General features: G+C 38.1%; 1 protein-coding gene across 1 annotated transcript in view; it reads left to right on the top strand.

The window, feature by feature from the left end:
• Positions 1-27,654, top strand: part of LOC124266239 (phosphatidylinositol 3,4,5-trisphosphate 3-phosphatase TPTE2-like) — a 94,708-nt gene that overhangs the window by 18,651 nt on the left and 48,403 nt on the right. Inside the window, 2 exon segments of the mRNA XM_046701055.1 lie at positions 1,183-1,391; positions 4,480-4,572. Of these exon segments, the coding sequence (XP_046557011.1) occupies positions 4,482-4,572 (91 nt within the window). The 5' untranslated portion in view covers positions 1,183-1,391; positions 4,480-4,481.

Genomic DNA, 27,654 nt, shown 5'->3' with positions numbered 1-27,654 from the left:
CTTCATGAATGGGAAATAAAAGCCTTACCACTGATTGCCTTCACTATAGATTTTCTTTTCATATTGACAGGTCACAGTGACCTGACACACTTCCAGATGAAACTTGGCTAAGATCAATTTCTGCCAAATGTTTTAGTTTTTAGCTATACAAACTTACCTTTTTAAAATTCATATGTCCCATGAAAATTCAGTTTTTAGTAATTCCTGGTTATTTCAGACGCCAGGCTTCATGAATGAACAGTTTCTAATTTTCAGCTGTCTGCTTTCCATTCGTTCTTTGATGCAGTGTAATATGTTTTTCATAAAAATGATTTCCTTTAATTCGACATTTATTTCATCAAACAGATCCGAAATGGAAAACTTCTGCTTGGCATTTTCGGTGATTTATAATCTGAATACTACATTTTTTTAAAGAGAATATTTAAAATATTTCCCTTTTCAAAAAAGTTTAAGACTTTTACATCTGAACTTTTGTTTTTTAGCTTTTCAAATAAAACAGTGGAATTCAATCAATAAAAACATGAAAAATGTTCTAACAAGTTTGTTGAATACATGCATTAATTATTCATAGGGTTTTTCTATCCATCATATTTTTGCACATACAACAAAAAATCCTTTTCTCCATTCCAGCACTGTCAGCTAAATTATGTATGGAATTTCCATATTGATTAATCCCCCAGCTTCGCAGATCCTTTTGCCTCCAAGACATATAACCTACCCTTAAGACCAACAGTTCCCCCACTTAGCATTTTAAAGATACACAGCCAGACTCCAGCTTGTGCTACAAACATTTAATCACCGACCCTCGCTGTCCCTAGGTTTCAGTGACAACTTCTAACTGATGCTGTGAACCCACATGGGTGCCAGAATCAATACTGAACAGTTCCCTCAGTTACCAATTCCAATACCCTCTCCTCATCAATAGCAAAATCAAGGTCAAGGTCGGGTCAAGCAGCTACAACAATGCGAAATTGTAGCATCAGTGTTGTGTTACAGTTGATTCAATTCCGCGTTAACAATGCATGACAGCATTTAATTTCATTCTGTGTGTTTGCCATGCTTGTATATTTTACAGTTAGCATGTAACATCCACCAGAACTCTCTTTAATGCCACAGACATTAGAAAATCTCAACAACTAGATTTCCTACATTTGAATTATCTTGCATGTTCATTTCTTTAAGAGTGCTGGCCAACACGGTGCTGTGATGGTCAGCATTAGATGACCGCTGCCGGACAATGAGGTTCTACGAAGTAGCCATTAACATCAGCTGTTGTCTGTCAAGAGTGAGACGGAAGGGAGCTCTCTAGCTAGACTGAGTGCAGTGCCGTTACGGATTAATAATCAACAAATGGTCAACAACTGGTCAACAACAGAGCTGTTATAAACCAGGTAAGGATAATAAGACTGGATTTGTGTGTGAAAAAGTGTACAAACAGTAGAAATCACAAAAAGGGTTAATTTGTAGTGGTGCATTTTTAAACACAAATTATGATACTGTTCAGTATATACAATATTTATACCTAAATGGATCTATTTTAAGGTCCTGATAACATCAGGGACTCTGATTGATCAAGAATGCATGAGTTATATTTTTTCTTCTGGTGATGTTGTGTTAAGTCCAAGTGCATAGAAGACCTAATCTGTCGTAGAATCTTCTTAGACACCTTTCACAGGTTTAATAGAAGACCTAATGTGTCGTAGAATCTTCTTAGACACTTTTCACAGGTTTAATAGAAGACCTAATTTAATGTAGAATCTCCATCTAGACACTTTTCACAGGTTTAATAGAAGACCTAATCTGTCGTAGAATCTTCTTAGACACCTTTCACAGGTTTAATAGAAGACCTAATCTGTCGTAGAATCTTCTTAGACACTTTTCACAGGTTTAATAGAAGACCTAATTTAATGTAGAATCTCCATCTAGACACTTTTCACAGGTTTAATAGAAGACCTAATCTGTCGTAGAATCTTCTTAGACACTTTTAACAGGTTTAATAGAAGACCTAATTTGTCGTAGAATCTCCATAGACACTTTAAACAGGTTTAATAGAATATCTAATTTGTCCTAGAATCCCCATAGACTCTTTTGACAAGCTCAACACAAGACATAATTTTTCTTTGAATTTCCAGACACTTTTGACAAATTTAATAGTGAGTGAGTTTAGTTTTACGCCACACTCCAGCTATATGGCAGTGGTCTGTAAACAATCAAATCTGGACCAGATAATCCAGTGATCAACAGCATGAGCATCGATCTATGCAACTGGGATACGATGACATGTGACAACCCAGTCAGCGAGCCTGACCACATGATCCCAATAGTTGCTTCTTGCGACATGGGTTACTTCAGATCAATTCTAACCCGGATCTTCACGGGCCTCCTTGTTCTCAACAGCTGAATAACTCCCAGTAAACCATCCAGAGGCAGATACCAATCACGTAAGACCAATATTTCATATTACTGGTCCAGCATGCATGTCAACCTGTCAGAGGAGCCAAGCGTTATTGTGCTCCCCACACACATCCAACAACGTACATATACCTATATATATATGATAATAGGTAAATTGATTGACATGTCCATGCTACAAAACCTTTATTAAATGACAGACTTGAGTATCAAATGATACCTTGAGCGGTGTGACTGTCACTCCCACTGTGCATATCATGCAATCCTGTCATCAAGTCGATAAAAAAACATTATGATTATCAGTGTTTAAAACTCCCAAAATTCTAAGCCAGACAGCCGGACTGGTAACTTTAAAAAATTACCAGTTCGGATACAAAGATGCCTGTCCGGTTTTCAACAATTAAAAACTGTGACTGCTATTTCCATCTCGAACAAGCTCCATTGACTGTTTGTAGGCATCGCAATGAACTACATAGCACTAACAGGCAATGCACCGAGTTTAGGTAAACTGAAAGTACATGATTGTGATTGGTTACCGTAACATGAACTGTCCAATCGTAAGTAGTTTAACATAATTATCATAAAATCTTAAACACCTCAAACTGATGACAAGAGAACCTGTCTGATATTGTGAAATATTTACTCTTAGGGGTAAAAATATCTACCAGACCACAGGACAGGCTACTTTTGAAATTTGACCGTCTGAGATGAAAACAGACCGTTCCGGACGGTCGGGCAGGCGGACATTTTAAACGCTGTGATTATGTCAACATTTGTCAAGTAATAACTGACCCTTGTTCAAATATTTGAGGTGCGGTGGGGTAGCCTAGTGGTTAAAGCATTAAAGCGAAAGGCCCGGGTTCGATTCCCCACATGGATACGTGTGAAGCCCATTTCTGGTATCCCCGCCGTGATCTTGCTGGAATATTGCTAAAAGTGCCGAAAAACCATACTCACTCACTCAAATACTTGATATCAAAACACATCAAGCCTTTAAATTGACGTAGGTTGACATTTTCTGTGTTACCACCTGATCCAATTTCTCATGACGTGGATTCAAGGTCCTTGTTCTGCCCTCCTGAGACTTGCAATCATCTCAGGATAGATCTTACCACACAAGTAGCACATGTCTTGCATGAATGGCTTCTGTAGATTAAACCAACCTGATTCCACAATTTGGCATCATGCACAGCTTGCCGATGCGTGACAAACGCTGTGTTCCAACTGTCAGAATGTGTTTCACTAAGACGTATAATTGTTGGAAGACAATACCAAGGTAATGGAGATCAATGTCCCCGGCTTCATGGACATACGGTTGTATTTACCGGACAACTGATTCCTACCACCACACAAGCAGTAATACAGCACTTAAAACTTCAGCAATGATGATTTCCTAGCTAATTCTGCAGAATTAATCTAATCAAACGAAATCGCCTACCACCAAGCCCTTGATTCAACATAGTAACAATCTCATTTGTCTGGCCGACTACAATGAATATGATATGAGTGTCGTCTGTCGCAGCTGTGTGAAATCTGAACACTTTGAGTGAAGGTACATTAATATCTCCAAATGATCTATGTCCAGTTTTAATCAATTATATTTTTGCTATCCGTTTAGTCTTCTCATTATTTTGACATTTAAATAATGATACTTTGCCATTTGGCTACCACTAGGAATAATGACATATTATCTCTTGAAATGAAGTCAACACGCTGATCATCAAAGCCTCTTAAAACTTTATAGATAGCATTTCAATTATAACATGTTTTCAAAAGAATTTAAAAACAAACTGAATTTTTTTTCCCCCGACAGTCATTTTGAACATAATATACTGAAAAACTTTGGAAACACATAATCAACTTCAACCCAAAATCAGACAGAGTCTATCTCCAGATTTGAACCCAAATGACAACACTGAAGATGTCAACTAATGTCGATTAAAAGTTTAACATATTGTTTATTGTCACCCTAAAAATGCCCTAGTTTCTGTTTATTTAGAAGGTGTTTGTAAACAGAATGTTCTCAACTTAAGAAATAGAATATAAAAGTTTTGTTTTTTTTAACAGTGATGTCCGAGTTGGTGAAGCCTTGTCATCCCCCAGAGGTACTGCTGGCCAGTCCGGAACGAGATGATGACCTTGACCTGGAGGAAACCATGTGTAGGTACCACTGTAGTATACACTTTTAATACAAACCATGACCAGACTTTTTCACCCTTAAACTACCATGCTAGATGTTCACTAAGACACAGTCACAAGTGTCAACGATTGCCCTAGGCTACCAAATATCGGAATCATCTTGGTTCCCTCTGTCTTCAGGTCAGTGGGGTAGGCTAATGGTTAAAGCCTGCTCTTGCCACGCCGATGACCCGGGTTCGATTCCCCACATAGGTACAATATGTGAAGCCCATTTCTGGTGTTGAACCCGCCTTGATATTGCTGGAATACTGCTAAATGTGGCGTAAAACCATACTCACTCACTCATATTAATACAAGTGAATTTATGAAAGTAACGGCTTGGAAAAATGGGACGACTGAATGTAATTAATAGTGGGTGAGTAAGTGAGTTTAGTTTTACGTTGCACTCAGCAATATTCCAGCTATATGGCGGCGGTCTGTAAATAATCGAGTCTGGACCAGACAATCCAGTGGTCAAAAGCATGAGCATCAATCTTCGCAATTGGGAACCGATGACATGTGTCAACCAAGTCAGCGAGCCTGACCACCCGATCCCCGTTAGTCGTCTCTTACGACAAGCATGGATTACTGAAGACCAATATTCTAACCCGGACCTTCATGGAATGTAATTAATAGAGAATGTATTGACACAAAATTTGATGTTAACCTATTTCTCGCCAAGTGTCCCTACGCTTCTGTTTTCTTGCTTATTGTGATAATTGGTTGACTTGCTATTGCATGAACACGACTCAACAGCAAATTAACCTGAGTATTTTCAACACAGATCGCATTAAATATGCAAGATTTTCTGCATCAGAACAATCCCTGAGTGTGTGAACAGGTGGGGTCGACCTAACTCAGTACAAAGAACAAATAACTGTCCCCTGTTTGAGGCAGTAGGAGACGGCAAGATCGCATGCTTGAATCCTTGTAATGCTGTGTTGAATGAACATGCAGTTTTAACAGCACAGCCAGGTCATCTGCCTTTTGTCAGGCCATTCTCAGCATCAGCTTGATATTTTTTTATATATTATTATATTTATTATATATATTAAATTGCAATAGGTACATTTTCGTATGTTCCCATTATCCGCAGGTGAAAGATGACCCTTGTGTTAAGGGCTTAAGGCCTTGTTAAGGTGCCACAATTCATAAAACCACCCTTAGGAGAGCAGGAAGCTATGGTCATGGGTTTGAATCCAAGATTCACTTGCCTTTCTGTCTGTCAGCATCATAGTTGTGCATTATTATTATTATTATTATTATAACTAGTCAACATGAGTGAACTCATATAACTGAAATGTTATTTAATTACCCCACATGGGTACAATATGTGAAGCCCATTTCTGGTATCCTCCACCGTGATATTGCTGGAATATTGCTAAAAGCGGCGTAAAACTAAATTCACTCACTTACTCAGTAATTACTCCAATCACATTCATATATAACAGCAGCAAATCTCAAGGACGCAGAGCTGCAGTAAAGTTTATTATGCATACACCAACTGGACCGATATTGGATGTAGAAAATTGCACTCATCAGTCTGTGTGCTCGCCTTATGTTACAAGTGTCCTCAGGGCAAAAGATTTGGAGTGTGTGTGTGTGTTATTAATCCAGGTTTGTGGGTCAATTTCTTTTTCTAGTCTTGATAATGTATACTGCCATGAAATTGGCTAAAACATCAAGATTGATCATCACTTGCAAAACAAATAAAGATCAATCAATAATCAATGTCTGAGAATAGAAAAATAAAAAATTGGAATTTCTTTATCTTTCTTAATAATGAGCAAAATCACTGTACCTGTACACAGCAGGTGGAATTCAAAATTAACAAATATTAGTTTCAAGATCAGTAAATTCGTCATGACCGTTGATTTTGTGGTCCATGACTTCGATGTATGGTTTGGGAACTACTGCATTGCCAGAGTACTGCTGCTTGATGTCAGGCAATAAACAGGTATTCACATTTTAATTCAAATTGTATTAGAGGCGGGTGCTCAAGGGTTGGACCATTCCTATAGGTAACCTCCCAAAACTTAGACAGCCATATCTTAGACGGCTTAAAACAACAACATTTCTGGTTCAGTGCACAACTTAATAATCCTCAACCTGATACCTATTTCTTATAATGGATCAGTCCAGTAGAAACAATTAGACAAGACGTTATGTTCATACAGCATATTTATTATGAGTTCAACAGAGATAAAATAGAAATAGTAAATAATAACTAAGTAAATGGGTGTTGTTTTAATTAATGATATCTTCATTAGTGTCTAAGCCTCGGATATTGGGAGATAACCTTCATATATCACTGAGATTCTCTATATATCACTGCTGTGCTGTCAGTCGTGACTATTATATAACTTTCACTGCTGTCTGGTCTATTTTGCCAAACGTCATCTGTTTCAGTCGACATTTGAAATTGGGGTTGATGTTTCATATTTAGTCAGTTTCCATTATGTAAATAACACCAAGAAGAGCAAACTTCACTCATATTGTTTCGCATATTGGACAAACTTAAAATTTGTGGACAGTGGTTAAAAATATGAGCAACATGCCTTGTCGTGGATTTCACAGAGCCTTTACATTTGTCAGCTATGTCGCTATGGTCCAGTTGATATAGCTCCTGCCTGGAGACTGAGCTCAACTCCTTTCCTTTGGAAACAAAACATCTGGATGGAGAGCAGACCCCATTTCTTGTCACTGCTTATGCAGGGTGCGATTTAGTTTGCCTTGAAGAGATTGCACCAGGTGCAACCTGATGGATAATTTTGGTTGCACTTTAAAATATTGGTTGCATCCGAAAGTATTATAAGAAAATAGATATCTTACAAAAATTTAGAACTAAAGAGAAACTAATGCACTGTGCAACAGATTAATTCATTCCTATTTTCATTTTAAAACTTTCAATGAGACAAAGACCATAAATTCACCCTTAAAAAGATTTAATGAAATAAATGTACATCTTTGTTTCATTATTAACACCGTTGCTATGATGATTTATTATATTTTGAAGCTATCAAGTTACTTGCACTGGGTGCAACCTGCTGGTAAATGTTACTTGCACCAGTTAGAATTAACTTGCAAAGGTGCATCCTGTTAAGGGCTAAATCACACCCTGTTATGTTAAGGGACACCTCCTTGGCTCTGTGGAAAAACCTCATTTCACCTAACCTCTCATAACAAATAACGTGGTTTCCTGTACCAAGAGCATTTGCCCGGAGAGCAAACCTCATTTCACCCAACCTCTCATGACAAATGATGCCTTGCAGATATCGCGTCTGCTCACATAGTGAAACCCCATTTCACAACTTATGACAAGCCCTGGATGCACTGGATCTATTTGTCCCTATTCTTCCTACAAGAACCGACTGGGAACTCAAACTGTGCATGGTCACCTGAGTGTATGTGGACATGATCTCAGATTCTGATCAATCAAATTTCAAATGGTTTGAAAGAAGACTCAAACCAGCATTGAAACTTCAATCATTGATTGCTAAACCTATCAAGGCAGCATCAATATTGATGAACTCAAATCCAACTGTGTAATGGTTCAAAATGATACGGCTCAATGTCTTCAGTATCAGGCCATCACTGAGCATATTTCAGTGATACAATCACAAGGGTTATCAAGAAGAACCTAGCTTCACAAGCCTAAGGGGTTCACTACATAGCATTTGCCATTAGAACACTGAAATGTTCAGAGGACACAAATCTGTGATCTATGCAATGTGATCACCTGGATCACATTTGGAATGAATTCTGTTACAAGATTTTGAAAGTACTCAAAGGCATAGAAGGCTCTTGTTAAGAATAATGTCTTCACGAACTCATATGATTCAAATAGTGATTGACAGTTGATGATATAATTATACAAAACAACACTGGATAACTGATTTTAATATAACAGTCCAGTAGCTAAAACCTATTTTCAGTTCTAACCATGCATTTTAAATTCCACAGTATTTTATTGCTGATTTATAAAGTTTTTGTCTAAACTCTTAATATCCCTAGGACAAGCGTGAATAGACATTTGAAATACCTGTAATTAAAATTCAGAGCATGTCAGTGAGCTAAAACGCCATTGGTTCCTGTCTAGCATGCCATAGGATTGTATAACTGTCAACTTAACTTAGTTGGCTCGGTCTTTGAATAAAGATATATGAGCCACACACCGTGGCACCTTGCTTATCCACACACTTGCATTTCTAACATTTTGTCTAATAAACAGATTTTCGAATATCTGAATCTCGACAGTTACCCCCTTTTACACAAATTTTAATGAGGCAAAACACCTCTTTTGTATAATGCTTAAGATTATGTCAGTATGGTGTGAAGTCAAGATCTCCTCATAGAACTGAACAAACATTTGATAAGAAACTTGTTTATTTAAAAAACAGAATTTCTGCAGTTCAAGGCATTGGACATAATGATGCACAATTTACATTGTGTTTGCTGCTCTGCTTGGCATTGTATATATAAGCAGGGGTTACCATTACAGTGTGCAATTTGATCAATTACTCTTGAGATTTTCTATTTCAATTCAAAATACATCATGTTGACATATAATTGTCAGACTAGAACAAATATCAAAGTTTCTCAATTATGAAATATGTATCCATTTTTCTCAACAAACATTCACTTGAAGGCATCACTAGCAGTAATCTGATGTGAAAAAAAAGGATGAATTTGTGCAGTCACTAAAATTTCAATGAACAATATCAAATGAAATTTGGAATAAAATCAATAAAATAAATCAGTCATCAGTCCAGATACACAACAAATACTTCTTATACAATGTATGTGTAATATCAGGATTAAATAAACTCTGTTATCTCATGATAATCGTCCCTTTGATGTTGGATGCTGGGGTGACGAACTGTATTTGTACTTGTCCATCACTATTACCAATCAGCGCCAATTAACTACCGGCTTCCCTTGTTAAGTGGCCCCTTTGTTATCTTCTCCCCTTTGTTGTTTTCACATGTACATGTTTTCACCAGCCTCCGAGTCCAAGCTTAGTACCTGATGAAGGAGTAGGTATATGTTACAGAAGTAGACATCCAGAAACTTCCCCTTTGTGTGTATCACTTCTAAATGCCGTTCGAAGACTTTGTATAGACATAATTATTCTGAATGGACCATAAATTTCATTCCAGCTCTTAAAGAGGAAATTGTTTGGCCAGTTACCTTGACAACCCATTGGCATGATAATACTAGTGACATCATTTGGGGAAATTCTAAGAAATCCCAAAAGCAATTCCAACATGATAAATATATATACAGGTCTCCTTCCATGGTAGAAGGCTAAACTTAAACTATCACCTTGTCTCTCAAATGAACATATTTGTTTAAAAGAAAACATGGCTCCTAAAGTATATTATAAAATATATTACAAAGGAGCGCAGAGATTTTCTTCATTTTCAGAAACTGTGGTTGTATAGACTTGCCAGGGCTGTATTGGGTATATTTGTTTCTGGGTTTTCATGAGACACTGGACTGTAATCTAAGTGTTTTAATGATGAAGAAACTGGGCCTTCTTAGTCTTAGGTGCACCTTCTTTATTTCAAACAGATCGGATTGAGTACTGGCAGACCCGTGAAGATCTAGGTTAGAATTGGTCTTCAGCAACCCATGTTTGTTGTAAGAGGTGACTAATGGGATTGGGTGGTCAGGCTTGCTGACTTGGTTGACACATGTCATTGTATCCAAATTGTGTAGATCAATGCTCATGCTGTTGATCATTGGATTGTCTGGTCCAGACTTAATTATTTACAGACTGCCGCCATATAGCTGGCATACTGCTGAGTGTGGCGTTAAACAACAGACAACAGATAGTGTAAAGGCAAGAGAACAGCTTCCAGTGACTAATCTCTACAAAACCACCTAAAACATACACCCAAATTATCCACTAACACATCCGACACTAGGAACTGATTGGTGAAGCTGATTTGACAAACTGACTGAATAAATGTGTTAACAATCAAGCATCTACAGCAATTTTCATCAAATCTGCCATAAGGCCAGACCAATTTTATTTCTTGGTTTTACAGATTTTATTTTTTGTAACTTTTAAAACATAATGATTTATAAAAAATGTCATCTCTCAAACCAACTTACAACAGAGTATAAATCCGTTAAAACCCAAATCTCTGACCATTCTTCTACAAATCAGTTGAAATAATTTGCAGACAATCTTGAAATGAGAAAACAGGAACAAAACAATTACCAGATATTAAATTTTTAACATGAATTTTCAAAGAATTATTCCATCAGAATTACCAAAGGCACATTAAGGTGAAACCTAAGCACACAAACTGCACTGAAAGTACATTAACAAAATCAAATCTTCACATATATTCGAATTTGAAAATTAGCTAATCGGGTTATTGAACCGTCACTGCCATGACCTAATCATCTCATTATTTGTTCCCTGAAATCAATATCGGACCCAGTAAACAAGTTAATATCTACATCCATACACAGCTGTTGCCACGTGTTCCAGTTTGTTTATTGTTGTGAGCCTCACACTGTTCACGCTGTACAGCGTCAACACATAGCTTGGGACACTATCACTGGTATGAAACTCCTCTCTAACGAGATTCTAAGTGCATAGCACCGATGCACCTGACCATGTAAACACATGCACCAACAATGCACTTTACAACGTTACCGACAACCTACCAACATTTCTCAATCAATACTTCAGGCAACACAGAACCGATTAAGTCTGCATTCACGCACTACACACGGAAGCTAATTCCATTCGAACATCAGGATTGCGGTGTTATTATGCTGGGTTAGGAATTAGTTTTTATATTCACTACACTGCAAATATCATCGACAGAGTTGCTATCAAACTAATGTCCTAAATGGCAGTAGAAAATATCACAGTCCTTGAATTTCACAAGATTGGACTACAAAATTTTGACTTCAATTTCTGCTTTGGTTGAAAAATATTTCAAGCAGACATCCAGTTATAAAAAAAAATGATGATATTCAAAAGGTGTCTCCATCTAAAACACAACAAAGTATAAACAATTTAAACTCAAGTCTGACCATTCTTCTACAAATCAGTTGAAATAATTTGCAGACAATCTTAAAATGTATAAGACAAAATATTATGGATGTCAACTTGTTTATTGTATACATGTTTCAGGGCTTTTCCTTTCAGGTGACCTGACGAAGGGGCAAGGAAAAGCCCTGAAATGTTGTGTATACAATAAAGAAGAAGTTGACATTCATAATATTTCGTCTTATACTTGAATACCAACTTCTATATGCCTCTCAAGAACTTAATTTTAAAATGAGAAAATAGAAGCAGCACTGTGAGATGGTGAGTTAAAAACAAACACAACTGATACAGACAGTTAAGAAAGTGATTCGCTTTTCCAGTGTTCACGAATGGTGTTTCAAAGTAACAGGACATTGGGTCCTGTAAGTTTCAGACGTCTGTCTGACCCATTGAAAATTCACAGGACCCATAGAATATAATTAAACACACATTTCACATTTAACATTTCTTATAATTGGCACTGAAATTATTAACAAACATAAGATTTACAAACAGCAAACAAGTGTCACATGTCACATATAACAACTTCAGTCAAAGTCATTGTGAAATATACAGTCAGACACTGGGGCCGGCGGGTTGTAGACTTCTATCGGACCGTTGACGAATCTGCCGGATTTGTCAGAGAGTCAGATGCTATTCGTCAACACTGTTTTTCCAGTACATGTTTGACTAATGACAGCAATTAGTGCCCAGTGTATCCATACACATGAAAAAACCCTGATTGCTATCTCCGATATATTCATCTATGAATACATTGTTGATGATAATGAGAATAAGTAATTACCAAGCACTTATCCTTGTAGTTTTTAATCACCTCATAGCTGTGTATTCATTCAATCATAGATCGCTTTCCGGAAAACCTCATTTGTACAAGACTTCATTAGGATCATCAGTTGGCTCAGAGTTGGAATTAGAACTGAAGAGATAGCTCGTGATTAAATTAATTTCACTCTAACTTAATGTGAAAGAGGAGTCAGACCTACTCATTTAACAGAGTTGTTTCGATTTATTCTGCGCCACACCGAAGCTCTTCTTTCATCAGGATTTTCACACGAGCTTGTGACTACCATAACATTCTGTACCTTTAGCCACTTGTCTGAAACCTAAGTCTAGTAAAATTCTGTTTGGTATAGTAAACTCACCTATTTTATGTTTGTTTTTTTATCTTGAAATAAAAATGTAGGCCATCACCCCAAATTTAGGATACAATTGGTCCTAGTTTTATACATAATGATACTACAGTTTGTAGAACAAAATTTAGTGAATACAGAACAATGATTATTTTAACCTAAAGTTCTTGGCTAGCTTCTTAATTACTTCTACATAAGGGTTAGACATTAAGATTTAATTATTTGATAAACATTTTCTTGTTTGTTGTTTAACACCACACTACAGTTTTCCATTTTTAAGACAGAATCCCACAGTGTTGAAGTGAAGGATCAAAACCAAGGAGGAGGTTTTGATCCAACTTATGAACCGACCGAAGACATACTTGAGACATAATTTCAATGTCTGGTATTTACTATTGAAATCAACTGCGATGTGACTGGCAGCCGATACCTTGCCTTGCATGCGCAGTGAATGTGCTCTGCACACGCTATCCGTCTTGTGAGGAAAACATGGTTTATACTGACAAACAACCACATTCTTCACAGGATCCTTCATAGCCTAGTGGATAACACCGCCAAGCTAGTATGCGAAGGGTTGCAGGTTCGAAACCAGGCAATATATTGGAAACCACAATATATTGGATGTTTTCAATAATGTGATATTTTACGATCATATTCAGTAATAGCAAGACAAAGTTATATCAATCTTCAAAACTTGTACAAGTAAAATAATTCAAAGTCAAGGGCAATACCTCAGAAAATCCCTGGGCATTCCTTGGGATTTCTTGGAGAATGCCTATGAAACTGCCTGTAGAGGTTTACTCGGCAAAAGGAGAACCTGGCGAGACAATAGCGTGACTTCACTGGAGGTTTATAAATCAGGATCTGTGTTTGAAATACTTTTAGCCATGATGAGTTTGGCATGGAATAAACATATTGCAAGTTACTCAATGGGATTTGATGGGCGAATTGTGTTTTTGCATTTATGTTTATCCAAAATACTGGGACACTCCCACTAAAGGTCTACTGTTTCTTTATTGGCTTACAATAGAATGGGAGAGGCTTGTGTTGCACTCCTACCGTATATTACTGTGGATAAGCCAAATTTTGAGGAACAAAAAAGAGCAGTCTGTAGAAGGGGGTCGGCTTATCAATGGGTTACACTTTCGTCAAACTTTTTCTCAGAGGGTAAGAAAACGACATTGTATTGCTTTGCGTGAACAAAGAAAGAAGACGACTTTGTCAGTAAAGATGTCAAATTTGCAATTAAACATCACTAGACAAGATTATTTACCTTTTCAGTTCTAATTTGTTTTTGCTGGGCATTGTATTACTTGCAGGGATTAAGACTACCGTGTGTATTTGTCTCGTATACATATAATTATCGGTAACTGCCAGTTGTCTGTGGTCTGAGTTTGCCGCGATTAGGACCCCATTGTTGGGGGTCGGCTTATGTACGAAATATACAATTTTGACACTGATTTTAAAGGTCAAGTTAGGGGGTCGGTCTGTGAGGACTTTATTTTTCATATACAACTTTGTAAGAATTGATTTCAATGTTTTTCCATTTAGAAACCATAAAGAAACATTACAAATTTTTGTACATACACAGATTGAAAAAGGGTGTAAGCTGATGCCCACATTCCATAAACACAAAACATAAAATCTCCAAAAATTATTTGTGCTATATGGAAATATAATTGCACTGACGACCAAGCAGAGGTCGGATATTTAGCTTCCTGCTCTACTGTCTTTGGTATCGACACAGACATAAGTCATAAACACACTTCCCTTGCATCAATAGGCACTCACGCTTCATCGATATACATGGAATCCACAATGTATGCGTGATGGTTTGACTTGGCTGCCTATCTTACAATAGGCAATGAAAGTCAAACAGATGTTTCTTATCTTTGTGCTGGATATTCGAATTAGGGATTTACCTAAATCTGCTCATAAGCCAATATTCAGCCCAAACAGCTACAGGGGGCAGTGGGGTAGCCTAGTGGTTAAAGCATTTGCTTGTCACGCCGAAGACCCAGGTTCGATTCTGCACATGGGTACAATATGTGAAGCCCATTTCTGGTGTCCCAACATAGTGATATTGCTGGAATATTGCTTAAAATATGGCCTTAAACTAAACTCACTCACTCACCCAAAATCAACAGCAACTGACACTGAGAATTCCCAATTTGAATTTTAGACTGTCCCAAATTTTCAGAATTTACAGTACAGTAAAATATCAGGTATTAACAATATCAGGATTTCTTTCGAAATTTGGGTGGAAAAATCAGATGTTGTATTAGGGTTTGGAATTTGTCTGGTAGAATTCTGGTTGGACTGGTTCTAAGAACTTCTTTGAGTGGCATTTTTAGAAGTTGGCGAAGTCAGATAAGGACAAACTTTATGGATTAACAACTTCTTTATTAGGTGATGCGACGTTTCGATACAGATACCTGCTTTACAATGATACAAGAAATGTCACATCACCTGACAAATAAAGACATTGCTCATCCATAAAGTTTGTCCTGATCTGGTTCTAAGAATGTTAGGATTGTAAGGATGATAACAGAATCATTATTATTCCTTCTTGAAACTTTGTTCCCATGTCTACTGACTTCTGAAAAAAAATGGGAAATTTGAAGTCATTTGTCATTTGGATTCTGATTATTGTTTTGTAATGGCCTTTGAGCCGTGGCATGCAAGGTGCATTGCTGCTTTGTTATCACAAATTACATACAGCTGACTGTATATTAAAGTCAATGGAGGATGAAATAAGTGTGCATGTTTATTTGTTATCGAGCCTAACACACTTGCCCAATCAGCCATTAGCAGGTTCTGTCTCTAACAGCTTACTCATCAATATCTAACGGCTGCTGATGCTGCGGCCGCAACAAGGAGACCTCTCCATTAATAGCTAAATGTCGCAATTAATCCATGTAATTGCCCTCATTACTACATTGAATACAAAGTGACAATTTCTTCAAGCAAATACAAATTTATAGAGCCAATAAAAAAAACACCCACAACAACCCGAACCCAATAAACAAAAAGCCCCAAACCCAATACATATGCGGAACAAATTAATCCCAATTATTGTATTTCTGCAATAGATGCCTTCATCCAAGTGTTTCTATGGCAACAGTTTTTGCCATCAGCCATGAATTGCTCGAAAACCCGAAAGGCCCTCATAAATCAATCAATCAAAATGTAGATTTCAAGGGAGAATCATCCATGAGATGTCAATATCCTCTGAGAAAGACCAAACAAATACAGACCCTGTTATTAACGACTTGTATATTTCACTGGTTAATAAAGCCCGTACATCCACACCAGCTGAGCTAGATGTATGACACATCGGCCAGCATGCTGATGTGTGTTGCATACAGAATACAGGCGTACATATCCCGAAATGTACTTGATTGACTTGGATACCGTCCTTGGTCAGAATTAACATGCAATCAGAAAGCGAATCTCCTCCCAGTGAAATGGACAACGCCGATAATGAAGATGACAAAAACACCCTCAAAGATAAAGGTAAGCTTCATGGTAGAACAAGAAATATAGACCCGGTCATGTCAATATCATGCGTATTTCATCTGGTGGTGTGTTCCTGCTGTGAGGGTGATCAATACCAAGTCATAGTGTTTCATTGTGGTCCGCCCATCCAGTGTACATCTCAGCACTTCACCCTACACCCAGTCCGACGACAGTTCCCCAATAGAAAATTCAATTGATTGATCTCCCGTGAAAAAAATGTATGATTATAATGAAGATAGATGAATGAAAGGAACGATTGAATACCACCATTAGTGCATCGAACCTGTTACTCATTTCATTCTGTTCCATAATGGCACATTCGCAAGTTACACAACCAAAATGGGTAGCAATCCTTCTCTATGGTTTACGAAACTCCCATTAACATAGATATTGATATTGCAGTCTGTTGTATGTACGTCGCTTGTTTGGTTCACAGCCGTCATAACAATGACACAAATATGACGTAAAAGCGTCATACAGCACAATTCTTATCACAGCCACTTACAAACCCAATTTGAGGACAAATAGTCTAGTAGTTCTAAATATCAAAATATTATTTCGAAAGACTCTTCATGTCGAATGTGAAGATGATTCTCACAATTCAACGATATTGATTTTTAACCCTAAGCAGGTCAGCAGTGTTATGAAATGGGAAAGGTTAGCTTGTAGGATTTCTGACTCACTTGACCATGATCAGAAGCTTGACATTTTCAGAGAAATTCAACACAAAACTTGTGACAGGTAATATATTCAAATTACATTCCCATCACATCACAATCTAGGTCACCTTGTCACAGGTGAACATTTAACTACATTTCAGCATACTTCATTCTCAGCCCAGTTTGTTCTGTTTTACAGTAAATCTTGTAAATGTCTAGACCAATGAAGCAACATTTCTGAGTGTATGCTTGCTCCTTCAGTGATGAAGGATCAAGCATACACATCGAAACGTCGAGTTATTCACAATAATGAAGTTGACATCCATAATTCTTGCTTTTCTTATGCATTCCACTTCTAAATGCGCTTCAAATATTTCAATGAAGGAAATTGTAACAAAAATACGACAAAATCTTGTCAAGGTTGATTTCACCCATATATCTAGAAAGAAACTGTATAAATTATCTTTTTTAAAACAAAACAGCTCATTTTTTCAAAAACAATTTTTTTCACAAAATGTTTGGCTATATTGTATATACCAAAATTACCTTGTTTGGCCTTATTTTCATAACCTGATGAGAAACCCATTTCTGGTGTCCCTGGACGTGAAATTTCTGGAATATTGCTAAAAGCGGCGTAAAACCCAACTCACTCATAACCCGATGATGTTCACTCCCTCCCACCCCGAACTCAAACACTATTTGCCTGTAACAACAATCCTATTAATTCCAGTCTCCTGAGGCTATGTCGGACTAGTCAAACTCGTCAAACACTTTGATGAAGTTAGCATCCAACCTCAATTCCCAATGAAATAACATTGCAGCATGTTCCTCTGGGTAATATTGTCGTTAGGACAAAGTAGTGAATGTTCGGGGGGAAGTCTAGCTACATTGGCCTCCAAAAACAGGCAGATACGTGACAATGTTCGGCAGCTTAACTTCTGAATCTCTCTTGGGCTTCCGTCCTCCCCATCTGAAGGATATGTTATATGTGGTGTCCCTTTAAGGCAAGAGACCATGGAAATGTGCTGCTGTTCACCTAATGAATGGGTGCCAAGCTGGTGGAAATGGGGAAAGATACAGATAACTTTTGAGTCATTGAGTTATGTATTCACTTGTGTTCATCTCAATTGGGTATCCTAATTTTCCTTTGAGTAACCAAATACATTGTACTCACCTCACTCAAACTCAATTGGGTATTTTGCCATTTTCCATTAATTGTAAAAATATAATAAAGTTTAAATGTTAGTGTTTGTTATTTATATTTCATCTGTAATATGAGAAACGATAAGAAAGACTGCAAGTTGCCAAGTTAATGTCCTGAAACAGAACGTCTCAATATACCTTGGTTATTTTATCTATCCAAGCTAAGATTTGACATTTTTTGTGTGTACGCATGTAAGATCACATTTATTGAGCATTTACAAAAATTCAAGTGTACTTGTACGCAATAGACTTTACAGGAATTGAGTTTTCACATAAGCATATGCTTAATTTATGCAGATACGCAGCTTATCTGTACCTCTGTGACTGATAACCTTCTTATGCCTCAATAGTTACTTTGGGTTGTATGTTCCTCAGGGAGATCAACCTGTCCATGTGATCACACCCTCATCCATTGGGTAATGGTATAGTGCTTTGCAGAATTAGGGTGTGGCATTGGCACATCATAAAGACGCAAATTATAATTATCATGATTAATTTTGTTTTTTAATCTTTGCCATCATCATCGTCGTCATCATTAATGTCAAAGTGTAGCTGCTAATTAAAACTTCACGCTAGTCTGCTGGCCTGAGACTACTAAATTGAGCTGAGGACAAGTACATACTGAATGATGGTAGTCCTCATTGACTGGGGCCATGATTCTGATCCTGTCTTCAAAGATTCCCTTTTGCTACAAATTTACAAGTTGCTACAAGTTTATTTTCATAAGGGCTAGGAGCCTAAGTAAAAAGACACCAAAAAATTGTACTGCATATCCGATATATATTGTGGATAGATATAAATGAACAGGAACGATTTTTTATAGAGCAGGACAACTTTTTTATTGCAATGGAAGTTGTCCATCCATAAAAAATAATTCCTGTTCATCATACCAGTTTCCAAATGCCACTTTTCGATTCCCCACAAGGGAAAAATGTGTGAAGTCAATTTCTGGTGTCCCCTGTCCTGATATTGTTGGAATATTACTAAAAGTGGTGTAAAACTCAGCTCACTCACTCACTCTAAATGCCACTCAAAGAAGATAGATGTAAACACAAACTGACCCCTACCAAGACCCTATAGCAAACACTTTTGTCTTGCTCAAGCCGCATTGGCTATGCATCTTTTTAACTCTCAAGGACAATCGGAAAAAGGTTGACAACATAATGGAAATGTCTATAAAAAACAATTCTCTCCACACAGACAACCATCAAGGCAGTAATTTCATCCAACCACATCTGGACATTTGGCGCCATCTTCAATAGATTTTAAACTTGTTGTATGGACTATGAGCAAAGCTTAATGAAGCGCGAAGAATTTAACGAGACGTGACTTTGTACAAGTGACATAAATGGCAGACTGTTCATTTGTTGTTGTGTACGCTGAATCCAACAACATTCAACTTATACCACAGTTAATCAATTCTCGACCAGACGAATTAGAGGCTTGTATTAGAAGCAACGTCCCACGCCATTTTGGAACAATGACACGCAGTCAACCATGGCGTTGAGTCTGACACTGGCCCCAATTTAGTTGCTTTAAATCAGACTCTGTAGAACTACTTCCAAGACTGTTTGTCATATTGCTTAGGACACCTTTGTTAGGTTAGGTCGTCCGAATCTGACATTGGTCAACTGGTTTTGCCATTACGTCAATACTCAATAATACAATCAAGTTAAACAAGTAACTATCCACAGTACAATTTGATAAACAGATTTTCATAATTACACATGCCATGCATTAACATGTAAGAAAATTATCTATCTCTTCTTCAAGTCAAAATGAAATTAACTACTAGTATTCAAAATGATGCAATTCAACTAACAGAATCTTACATATTATACTGACGTGTTCGCTTGTCACACCTTAGACCATGATGGGTTAACAATCTTTTTACTATATAATATATGACGAACCAACTTCTGGTATCATCCACCACATTATTGCTGGAATATTGCTTGAATATTGCTGGAGTATTGCTAACAGTGACGTAAAACCCCACCTACTCCCTCAGCTAACACATAAGCATTTTAGAAATTCATTTCTATTTTCACGTGCTTGCAAAAATGAAAATCCATTGGTCTCTTACTCTTGGTCCAATGCTATGGTAATCCAGTGAACAGGGTCTTACCTTGAACTTCAAAACTAGGATCCAAAGGACCCTGTTTATTAATTTCAAGGATCTAAAATAATAAAAGTAAATAAAACGATCCTTAAAATAATGAAACGGTGTAGTGTACTGATCTGTATGATTTAACAAGTACTTAATTTGCAGGAACTTTATACAATTTGTGATGAATTTGGCACAATGTATTTTTGTGCTTCCTTCATGACATTTCTGCACCCATTCTACTCATTTGTGTGTCCTGGATCCACATACTGGACCCTAAATGCCGAGCCCCAGGCAGGGCAACAACAAGTTTCATCTTTTACTTTCTTTTGCTGTGATGCAGTAGGAATCAAACCAGCAAGCTTCTACTCTCTGCAGATGCTCTGTTTACTTGACAACCAGGCAGACTTTAGGAAAACTTCAAGAGTTTAAGTCATGTCTAATGGTTCCATGGAAACCTTACCCAACAAGAAATTCGATCAGTGATTGAAGTGTGTGCCACTTCTAAAGAGTTTGGTTGAAACAAAACTTGAGCGTGCTCTGCTAGCGTTACGGTAGTTTCTGCCTCTGTCACAGTCCCTGAACCGTATCATTTTCATCAGCCATTACCGCAATCACTTAGCCCTAAATGACGCAAGTGTAGATTTTCCACAAACTCCCATCTCCTGGGTTTCTTTTTAAATCAAATGCAGTTGCTTGTTATTTTTATCAAAATTATATATTTAGAGAAGCTAGGCATTAGACTATATCAACCCCTTCAATTGGCAGCTTCCCATCACTGACAGTCTCTCAGATCCAGCTGAGCTACATGCGAACTGCATCCAACCTTAACCAACCTATAATCTTCAGGCAATTAATATGCATCTAAATTACCATGGGAACTTCACACACAAAGCGACACTGGTTCAACTGTAATATAAGGATCAATACCTGTCATACTTTGCATGATCTCACTGCTTCCAAATGAACAAGCCAATGAAGAGTAAATATTTGTTTTTGAATGATGACTGCAACAATTTATCACATGAATTCGGAGATAGAGCATACCTGATGTTTCTGAAACTCAGTTTCATTGACCACAAGACGAGCAAACAAACCCGCTCTAAATGCGCGCAATAAACATTAAAACCAGAATTAATATTTAAAAATGAAGAAAAATTTGCTAGAAAGTCAATATTGGGTATGGTATCCTTCGTTGCTAAGTAAAAAAATATTGCATTTGCATTGAAGAATGCAAATGTGATTCCCTAAACATGAGGCTAACATCAGATGCTTATTGAATTAAACATGTACATTTCGTATGATTGATGTGTGTGATAGTGATGACCTTGGCAGACAGGATTCTTCATCAGTATCATGTTACATTGTCTCATGCATCATAATACACAATTGGACCGCCAACTTTCTTCTCATTGTCAAAAACACCGAATTATCCTCGTCTAGAAAAAAGTGTTCTATGGGCTGCAAGCTTCCTTGTCATGGCGACCTTTCTCCAATTTGTCTGCAATCTATTCGATGTCACTCGATGTTTGAGGTATGGATTTTGTGAGATTCCTCTTGGACTCATTAACAATCCACTGCAATAATTTGTTTTCCACACAATCAACCAAAACAAAATTCTTTCTAAATCCTCTTCATACAACTTAAATCGTTCGGCCAGGAAGATGCTAAATCACACTAAAAACACCATCTTTCTCGAAAATTTACAATTCAAAGTTTCAAACCAATTAGTTTGATGCTTTTTGGGGATGTTCATCTGGAAGACAGCTTTTTAGAAAATCAAAGATGGCCGCTTGGTAGCCATACTGAACAAATCAAAGTCATCATTCTTTTATCCCAAAGTCGGCAATACAATGGCTTGAAAATAATCAAGTAGGGATTTACATTCAATCCCAATATTGGGACTAACCAGCTTACTTTAGGACATCCTCCTGGCTGGTGTAGAGGCGAGTGGTGCAGTGCTACGAGATCAGGAAGGTAGTGGTTTGATTCTCATTGTCACATACCAAAACATGTTTAAACATGGTACTTGTTGTTACCAAGCCTGGTAACACTGTGGGGGCGGTGGGGTAGCCTTGTGGTAAAGCATCCACTCGTCATGGTGAAGATCCGGGTTCGATTCCCCACATGGGTACAATGTGTGATTGTGAAGCCCATTTCTGATGTCCCATTGCTGGAATATTGCTAAAAGTGGCATAAAACCATACTCACTCACAACACTGTAGCCAGTGTACCCCACTTAAGGTCATGGTGTAGTGGAAGGAAGCTCTAGTATGCTGTATCTGAGAGGGACATCCATGTTAATGGTGAACAATGGACACACAAACCCCTTTCAAGTCAGCTCTAGTTTATCTCCCAGCCCCTGAACCACAATATTTCCCCCTCCACCCAGCGCCTACCATAATGCAGAGGCCAGAAAAGTCTAGATTTTCCTCAGGTTCTGAATCTCCCACCTCCACAGAGCTCCTTTTCAATTTAAATGGAGTGAGTGAGTTTAGTTTTACGCCGCAATCAGCTATATTCCAGCTATATGGCGGCCCAATTGGGAACTGATGACATGTGTCAACCAAGTCAGCGAGCCTGACCGTTAGTCGCCTCTTACGACAAGCATGGATTCCTGGAGATCAATATTCTAAGCCGGACGTTCATGGGTCATACATGTTCAGACTGACCGTCTGAGTTTCGTTTTACGCCGCTTTTAGCAATATTCCAGCAATATTCCAGCAACATCGAACCGGCTGGGGACACCAGAAATGGGCTTCACACATTGTACCCATGTTTAATTTCAAGAAGGAAGTGATTTTTGTATGCAGACCAATATTTATGCCATACTCAGCAATATTCCAGCTATACGGCAGCAGTCTGTAAGTAATCACGTCTGGACCAGATAATCCAGAAATTAACATCATAAACATTGATCCACATATTGGATTACGATGACAAGCAATCATCCAAGTCATAGAGTCTGGCCACCCAATCCATTTAGGACCTCTTACGACAGACAGATTTCTGGAGATGAATATTCCTACCCAGAATTCCCAGCATTACAGGGACCATGTAGCAACACATGTGCCCACCTTATCAAGCTCATCGCAAAGGAATAATTGTCCTTGTTATTGTCTTGGAAGGTATTTAGAACAATATCACCCACATTAGTTTCAACAAGTAATCTCTGTGGCGAGAGATATCACATTACTTTATTATCTCCGTGTCTAACTGATAAGGGATAATTCCGTAAATGTACACATTCCACGACTGAAACTAGTCTTAATGGATGAAACTGGGATACATAATACATGATACGTTAGTCTCTTCATCATGCAATACAATCGAGAAAAGTCTGCAATGCATTGCTAAGATCATAACACAGTGAAGTAAAATAAACAAGAAGACAAAGTCATCAATATCCCCCGCAATGGCAAAATACTCTTCATGATTATGTCTACGAGTTATGATTATGTCAAATATTTAGGTGTGTATTATAGAAAAGGGGAAGGAGAGTACTGAAATGTTTTTAAAGTTCTGCTCCAGAAAAAAGCACTATCACCAATTTCAGTCTATGTCAAACTTGTTGCTATGGAAATGCCAAAAATATTTTATTCAGAAATCCAAAACTACCAAAAGGCAGCAGTATACCACCAGATCTATCTATGTGCCAAGTTTGGTAAAGAAACATTGAATGGTTTTAGAGTTCTGCTCCGGAAAAGTGCACTACCACTAATTTCTGTTTTAGTCAAACTTGTTGCCATGGAAATGCCAAAAATATTTTCAGAATTCCAAAACTACCAAAAAGGAACCAGTACATCACCAGACCAATCTATGTGTCAAGTTTGGTGAAGAAATAGTGAACGGTTTTTGAGTTTAGCTCCGGAAAAGAGCACTACCACCAATTTCAGGCTAAGTCAAACTTGTTGCCACGGAAAAGCCAAAAATATTTTATTCAGAATTCCAAAACTACCAAAAGGCACCAGTACACCACCAGATCTATCTATGTGTCAAGTTTGGTGAAGAAATAGTGAACAGTTTTCGAGTTCTGCTCTGGAAAAGAGCACTACCACTAATTTCATTCTAAGTCGAACTTGTTGCCACGGAAACGCCAAAAATGTTTTATTCAGAATTCCAAAACTACCAAAAGGCACCAGTACACCACCAGATCTATGTATGTGCCAAGTTTGGTGAAGAAATAGTGAACGGTTTTAGAGTTCTGCTCCGGAAAAGACAAATGTGCACGCACGGACGGATCGGACGCGACGACGCATACGCACGGAGTCCATTATAATACCACCCGCAAAACGCGTTCAAGTCATGGTTTGTGGTGTGTGTGAATTTCATGATTTCAGTAGCAGATGGGTTTTGGGTAAATTGTATTAAGTTGGAGAGGGTGAGTAAGTGGGTGGTGGAGCGGAGTGGAGTGGTGGAGCGGTGGAGTGTAGTGGAGAGGAGTGGAGTGGAGTGGAGAAGAGTGGAGTGGAGTGGAGTGGAGTGCACTATCAGCTTACAAGAATGAAAAGAACATTCTAGTCGTAAGTCTACGCTAAGGCGTGGTCACATCTAACGGTCATGAACGTTGTTCTACTGGACCGTAGTGATTAACGTAGTAAACCGTAGTTATATCGTAGTGCCATGTTACCACGGTGTACTTCGGTCAACACAACGGTGCAGTAGGGTCAGTTACGGTCTACTAGGGAGAACTAGGGTCAACCACGTTCAACCACGTTCAAACTACGGTAACAGTAGGGTCTTGGCATTCAAGCTAAAAGTAGAGATATTTTGAACATGTTGAATTTTTTTTGGTCTAACCACGGCCAAATCATGGGTTTGCTGAAGTTCAAGTAATGGTCAGTGATCTACGTTGGACTCCGCATAAATACGTCTCTAACTTCGTTTAATTAAAGTCAAATACGGGTCTACTACGGTGTACTATGTTCATCTACTACTAAAGTCAACTACGTGCGTGTCCGTAAGATATGACCGCCGTACGGGAGTTACGATCAGATCAGCACTATGGTAGCCTCACAGCACTGGCCCCTGATGCTGTGGCTGTTGCCCCTCTGTCTTGCCAACAGCCAGCTGTTTGTGAAAGCTAAATATTCTTGTAATGTGATTCACAACAGCATCACAGATGATCTTGTTATACTTCATGATTCCCCCATCTCTGTTGTGTGAGCATTACTTCATGATTCCCCCATCTCTGTTGTGTGAGCATTACTTCATGATTCCCCCATCTCTGTTGTGTGAGCATTACTTCATGATTCCCCCATCTCTGTTGTGTGAGCATTACTTAATGATTCCCCCATCTCTGTTGTGTGAGCATTACTTAATGATTCCCCCATCTCTGTTGTGTGAGCATTACTTAATGATTCCCGACACGCTGCAAAGCACAAGATGAATCATGATTTATTGTATGCCATGACACACGTTCCCAGATTATCCTGGACGTAGACTAAACGTGGACTCATGATACACTATTTAATCTGAAGTACCACGATACACTACTGCGATCAAAGTATCATGATACATGGTTGCATTTAATGTACTGTGATAGGTTGTTGTTTCCAATGTACTATGATCCAGTGTTGTACTCAATCATTGGTGATACAGTGTTGTATCCAATATATCATGATTGACTCACCATGGACTCAACGTACCATGATGTACCATTGTACCCAATGCACTATGACACACTGTTGTATCCAATACATCATGACTGACTCAATATTGTACTCAATGCATCATGATGTACCATTAATGCACCATGATGTACCATTGTACTCAATGCACCATGATGTACCATTGTACTCAATGCACCATGATGTACCATTGTACTCAATGCACCATGATATACCATTGTACTCAATGCACCATGATGTACCATTGTACTCAATGCACCATGATGTACCATTGTACTCAATGCACCATGATGTACCATTGTACTCAATGCACCATCATGTACCATTGTACTCAATGCACCTTGATGTACCATTGTACTCAAGGCACCATGATGTACCATTGTACTCAATGCACCATGATGTACCATTGTACTCAATGTACCATTGTACTCAATGCACCATGATGTACCATTGTACTCAATGAACCATGATGTACCATTGTACTCAATGCACCATGATATACCATTGTACTCAATGCACCATGATGTACCATTGTACTCACCATGATGTACCATTGTACTCAATGCACCATGATGTACCATTGTGCACCATGATCACCATTGCAATGCACCATGATGTACCATTGTACTCAATGCACCATGATGTACCATTGTACTCAATGCACCATGATGTACCATTGTACCATTGTACTCAATGCACCATGATGTACCATTGTACTCAATGTACCCAACCATGATGTACCATTGTACTCAATGCACCATGATGTACCATTGTACTCAATGCCATGATATGTACCATTGTACTCAATGCACCATGATGTACCATTGTACTCAATGCACCATGATGTACCATTGTACTCAATGCACCATGATGTACCATTGTACTCAATGCACCATGATGTACCATTGTACTCAATGCACCATGATGTACCATTGTACTCAATGCACCATGATGTACCATTGTACTCAATGCACCATGATGTACCATTGTACTCAATGCACCATGATGTACCATTGTACTCAATGCACCATGATGTACCATTGTACCATCAATGTACCATTGTACTCAATGCACCATGATGTACCATTGTACTCAATGCACCATTGTACTCAATGCACCATGATGTACCATTGTACTCAATGCACCATGATGTACCATTGTACCTCAATGCACCATGATGTACCATTGTACCCAATGCACCATGATGTACCATTGTACTCAATGCACCATGATGTACCATTGTACTCAATGCACCATGATGTACCATTGTACTCAATGCACCATGATGTACCATTGTACTCAATGCACCATGATGTACCATTGTACCAATGCACCATGATGTACCATTGTACTCAATGCACCATGATGTACCATTGTACTCAGTGCAGCATGATGTACCATTGTACCCAATGCACCATTGTACTCAATGCACCATGATGTACCATTGTACTCAATGCACCATGATGTACCATTGTACTCAATGCACCATGATGTACCATTGTACTCAATGCACCATGATGTACCATTGTACCCAATGCACCATTGTACTCAACGCACCATGATGTACCATTGTACCCAATGCACCATGATGTACCATTGTACCCAATGCACCATGATGTACCATTGTACTCAATGCACCATGATGTACCATTGTACTCAATGCACCATGATGTACCATTGTACTCAATGCACCAAATGCACCATTGTACTCAATGCACCATGATGTACCATTGTACTCAAT

Source organism: Haliotis rubra, unplaced genomic scaffold (assembly GCF_003918875.1).
Source record: "Haliotis rubra isolate DU_JTF1 unplaced genomic scaffold, ASM391887v1 Scf124, whole genome shotgun sequence".
NCBI lineage: Eukaryota > Metazoa > Mollusca > Gastropoda > Lepetellida > Haliotidae > Haliotis > Haliotis rubra.
This window is presented reverse-complemented; position numbering and strand designations above follow the sequence as displayed.